Source organism: Limulus polyphemus, unplaced genomic scaffold (assembly GCF_000517525.1).
Source record: "Limulus polyphemus unplaced genomic scaffold, Limulus_polyphemus-2.1.2 Scaffold1569, whole genome shotgun sequence".
In the NCBI taxonomy this organism is placed as follows: domain Eukaryota; kingdom Metazoa; phylum Arthropoda; class Merostomata; order Xiphosura; family Limulidae; genus Limulus; species Limulus polyphemus.
In genome coordinates, this window is record NW_013667179.1 from 252,115 (window position 1) to 257,762 (window position 5,648).

At 33.7% G+C, this 5,648-nt stretch overlaps 1 protein-coding gene across 2 annotated transcripts in view; it reads left to right on the top strand.

Moving 5' to 3' along the window:
- LOC111086939 overlaps positions 1-5,648 on the top strand; it is a 24,160-nt gene that overhangs the window by 12,573 nt on the left and 5,939 nt on the right. For both annotated transcript variants that reach the window (XM_022391821.1, XM_022391822.1), the window contains exons 4-6: positions 1,358-1,474; positions 2,723-2,821; positions 5,285-5,353. In XM_022391821.1, coding sequence (XP_022247529.1) covers positions 1,358-1,474; positions 2,723-2,821; positions 5,285-5,353 — 285 coding nt within the window. The remainder of the gene's footprint in view (positions 1-1,357; positions 1,475-2,722; positions 2,822-5,284; positions 5,354-5,648) is intronic.

A 5,648-nucleotide genomic window follows, 5' to 3' on the forward strand; every position in this document is an offset into this window, starting at 1 on the left:
CATTACCCATTTAAGCCGTCTCCAGCCATTATTAGTCTCAAAGTGGGTTCCTCGTCATCGAATATGTAGGAGTCTGTTAGGCATAGGTATAAAATTTTTGTATTTATCTAGGAAGGCTGATGATGTTGATTTTGGTACTATGAAAGCTTTTGTGAGTATGGCATTTTGTATGGCTTGTAGTTTACTTTTTATATGTGGTGGCGCTAAATCAATCCACGCTGACGCCAGAAAGACTGCCACATTCCAGTGGACTTCCTGATATGGACGTGAACACAATCCCTTAGAAACTGGTCAGGTAGAGTATTCGGCGCCTGATAAGTGAGAGTTTTCTCGGGGTACTCTTGTCTCCCTCCACGATTAATTCTCGGGCATAGGATTTCCTTGAAGGACCATAAGTTTGACACGGACAGTTTTGTGACAATGAGAAGATAATTCCTTTTTCTTTTTTCAATTCTCTAATAATAAGCCAGGGCATCTAACCTAATTCAATTGGCCAGATGAAAAAATCGCGAGCGGGATGGTTTGGTTTGTTTTGAATTTCGCGCAAAGCTACACGAGGGCTATCTGCGCTAGCCTTCCCTAATTTAGCAGTGTAAGACTAGAGGGAAGGCAGCTAGTCATCACCACCCACCGCCAACTCTTGGGCTACTCTTTTACCAACGAATAGTGGGATTAACCGTCACATTATAACGCCCCCACGGCTAAAAGGGCGAGCATGTTTGGTGGGAGGGGGATTCGAACCCGCGACCCTCTGATTGCGAGTCGAGCGCCCCCTAACCACCTGGCCATGCGAGCGGGATGAAAATAAGTTCAATTTTCTGAGCAGCGTTGGTCATTTTTTCAAACATAACTCGAATTAAGGTGGAGAAATGTAAACCGAAATATCTATCATGGAAAAACGAAAAACTCTCAGAAAGTTGTAGAAGTGGAAGTACCCAAAGAGAAAGTTCGACATATGTAATTTATCAAAACCATAACTAACGTTAAAAAAAGATGTAGTAACACTGTTAATTTTAAGATGCAGACTATTTATTAACTCAAGTAAAAAAATAAAACGTAAAAATGATGTTACATGTTTCACGCTGCTTACAAAATTTCTTACCTAATTTTTAAACTGGTGTTCATCAGTTTCGTTGAATGTTTTCTTATTCTGATTAATGGCCAAGTTAAAACATTGAATAAAATATTTATAGAAAATATAACAGTACCACTGAAAGTTCCCTTCTTTTATTTAAAGGATATATATATATATATATATATTTAATTTTGAAGAAAGGACTTTTTTTATAGCATTTTAATATATATATATTTTAAATACTTTAACCGCGAATTAATTTTATGACATCTTTTGCTTTAGTTTAAGAAGACTGGCAACAGATTTTTACTGATACCTTGGATAATTGTAGCATTGGTAGTGGTTTTGTTTGACCTTGGTTGCAACTTTTATTATTCCTACCGATTAGGTCAAATCCTGGTAAGTCACTGGACTATTCTTGTATACTTAGAGGCTGATAATCATATATATCTTATTAATTCTGTTTCAAAATATTACGAACTTAAAAATCGAAAGTTTGTTTTGTTTATTTCATTATTAACACTTAAATAATAAGCATAAATAAATGAGTTTAATAGCTTGTGAGCTGCACGTGATAACTTAAATATGACTTATGTTTGCAAATTTCAGAGGTGGCTTTTGTTAAAGTTAATTGATTGTTATAAACATTGGTTACAGTAATTGGAACTGATAAAATTTACATTAAAAACATTATTAATTAACAGTAAATGTTGATAATTCCAGGATAAAAAGATTTTTATTAAAAGTAGATAATAAAAACGACGTTTTTTGGCACAATGAAAGGTAAAATCTTCCTCAGAAATTTAAGCCGACTAGTTTCGTTAACACAGTTACCATAATCGGGGATAATGATAGTAACTGTGTTAACGAAACTAGTCAGATGAAATATCTAAGGAAGATTTTATTTTTAATTGTGCCAAAAACGTTGTTTTTGTTTTTTATTATCAATTTAATTGTTTGTTTGTTTGTTTTTAATCATGCACAAAGCTACACAAGGGCTATCTGTGCTCTGCTCACCACGGGTATCGAAACCCGGTTTCTAGCGTTGTAAGTCCGCAGACATACCGCTGTGCCACTGGGGGGCTATCAATTTAATAGCACAATGTACCTGAAAAAAAAAAATAGATTTTTGTTCTTAAAACGAAGTAATGAGGTTGTTAATATAATTTTGAATTATATACTTTAAGTAGTAGGCAGGGTTATTTTAAAGTATTTTTATATTTATTATTTTTGTTTACTTCTATATATGTATTTTTTTTTATGTACGCTCATGTTGTTACATATCTAAATTTTTTAACCTAATATTGTTTAGTAATTTTCTACGAGGTTTCCGGAAGATATATATTTTTTATTACTTTTATTAAAAATTATTAATACTTATACTCAATAAATATCACTTGTACGGCTCCCATACTTTAAAGTGAAAAAAAAACAAAAAACAACAACAACATTATATTGTATGACGACTCTTAATAACCAGCCCCCCAGTGGCACAGCGGTGTGTCTGTGGACTTACACTAGAATCCGGGTTTCGATACACAGATAGCATATTGTGTAGCTTTGTGCTTGATTAAAAACAAACTTAATAACCAAACAACAATTGAAGAAGTGTTTGTAATTCTTATAGATTTATTTTTTTCGTTATAGGGAACAGAAGGTTACTCTCATTTAATCGAACGATGGTCTGCATGGATATTTCTGTGTCTTTACTATGGCCGAGGAGGAATAATTTTTTGGTGTGTTCACGTAAGTCGTGATGTATAATATCAAAATGGAATTTTCTAGAACACAGTTTTTCGAAAGGACTAAATAAATAAAATAAAGATAACAAAATTTACAATATTTGGAATGTGTATAAACAATACGCTTTTCTCGCAAATTTTTCGATCAAACGCTACAAGTTTCATATCATTAGAAAGGCCTTTGTTCGAGGAGTTCGGATTGCATATTGGTTTTTTCTCCATTCAGAATAACCTTACCTGTTTCTCGCTTTTTCAAACTTTCTAATGCAAAGAGTATGGTACACGATGGCACAGTGTCGTTGTTATCACGTGACGACTGGCTTCGATTTTAAATTTAGTTTTTTTTATTTATAAAGTATTTCTCACAAACAACACTTAATCCGATTGTAATGTCCTTAAAAAATGAGCATTACACTAAATACAATTTCTATGGGCTTTCTCGACTTATTTAGGTCTAAAATACGCATGCGCAGTTCATTCAAAACCATATCCTTATCACTTTGTGAACGCGCATTCAGACGTTTCTGCATATTCAGCCTAGTTTGCCTTCATTACAACCTTGCATTTACTTTACTTTGCAAGAATTTGGCTTGGTTCGTTTTATAGACTGCTATAAACACTCTTTAGCTACTTTTTTCTTTGCTACAGGTTTAGTTTTCGTTTTTCAACTCGTAAAACCGTCTCATACAAAGAATTATCATAATTGTTCCATACTCTGTACACTATTATAAATACCATTACTTTACTATAACACCTTCACGATCTCGTGCGCCCCCTGCGTGTTTTTTGTTGGACGTCGTGAGCCACCCGTGGTACACAGCACCCATAAGATATAACCTTAACTTATATCTCTAAAGTCTATATGAAGCATTTATTATGTACGGACGGCTATAATATAGCCACGCCTTCCATCATGTACCATGATACAATACTAGAGCATAAACGCATGTTGAAAGGACAACTGAAATAATACAAATTTACTAACTTCACAAACGTTATTGAATAAATGAATTAATTCGTTATTGTTACGTAGACTGAATTTTGCATTATTTTGACCAAGTAATCCAAAAGAACCAGAATATGTTTCAACAGTATATTCACCAATGAGATACATCAACAAACTAAGATACGAACAAACTACGTTCTTGAAAAAGTCACTGACAGTTAGTTCACGGTTGTTGTGCAAGTTTTCTGTCCGAGAAAGGTCGTTAGGCCTAAAAAAAATATGACAAACAATTAGATCATAAAGTAAAAACGTTTTCTAGAATTTATTTTTTAGTCCATTACAAATCTCAACTAAGCTTTCAACAATAACAGGCCTGTCAACAATTTAGTTGAAACGTGTATCTTAAAACTAAGTTAAAAAATGAAAAAAAAACCTTTGTTGAGTACCAGAAAATTGTTTTTATGCACCTCTAACTTGCAATCCGAAATGAACAAAACAAGAAGAAAAAAACCGTACTCTTGTGTGATGTGCCATTATATAATGTCACTGCTATTTATGTGGTAATTAGATATTTAGTTATTACACATAATTATGCTTACTTTGGTTTATTAGGATGTTTTAGTGTACTTCAAATTATTATGAAAAAAAAACATTTTTGCCTTGCAATATTTTAGGCTTATGTATCCATGATAGATTTATTAACAATGTTGATGTGGAAACATTGTAACTTTGTACAATTTAAACATCAACAATACTTACGTTAACAGTGTTTACATTATAAATATTTAAATTGTTAGACTAACAGACGTAATCTGTACGCTGAATAATAGCACTATTATTAAGAATATGTTTATCAAACATTCACATAAATATTTTGAATACAAGAGCTAAAATGCGAAATATACAGCCTTATGTGACACGTCTAGTGAGTCTATTTCTAGTCTACAAAATGAATCAATTGATTGAGTGAGGTATTTTCGAGTGTATAACTATTCAGACCCTTTGGTGTATGCAAGACGCGAATTCCATAAAAGAAAGTGAGGCCATAGTATGGCCTGGTGGTTAAGGCGCTCACAATATGCGGGTCGTGGATACGAATTCCGTCACCAAACATGGTCGCCTTTTCAACCTTCAGGAAGTTATAATGTGATGGTCAATTCCACTATGCGTCGGTGAAAGAGTAATTCAAGAGTTGGCGGTGGGTGATGTTGACTAGCTGCTTTTCCCTCTAGTCTATCACTTTAAAATTAGGAACGGCTAGTGCAGATAGCCCTTAAGTAGCTTTGCGCGAAATTCATCAAAGGAAACAAACAAATAATACTATAAACAAACGACAGATGCATGCTTAGAATGATGTTTCGCGCATTTATCATCAGGTACACTTTCATCTATTAATGCCGTTGTAAAGAGGATGAAAAATTAAGAACGTTTTTACGATATCTCAGATGTAACAATAACGTATTAAAATAACGTAAAATCTGTTGTAAATGTGATAAAAATTCCATTTGTTTTGTCTTTCAGGTTTCCTTTTTAGTGTTTGTCATTCGACGTTACAAAGAGATTTCAAGAGGTGGTCCGATGGGCATAATGGTTAGTGAATTATTAAGACAATTTTACAGATTAAATATCTATTACTTAATTTGAGTCTAATAATTCATATATTATTTTATCTGTTTAGTTCTGTTTATATATACCTATTGTTAATAATGAGAGAACACACGCAACAGGCCAGGCATGGCTTAGGAAATAGCGTACCCAGACTGTGAATCGGCGGATTCATGGTTCGCGACTCGTTGTCGCAAGACCACAGTCCGAAGTTTGGGGCTGTGGGTGCTCTATAAGAGTGACGGTGAAATCCCATTATTCAATCACAGAAGAGCAGCCC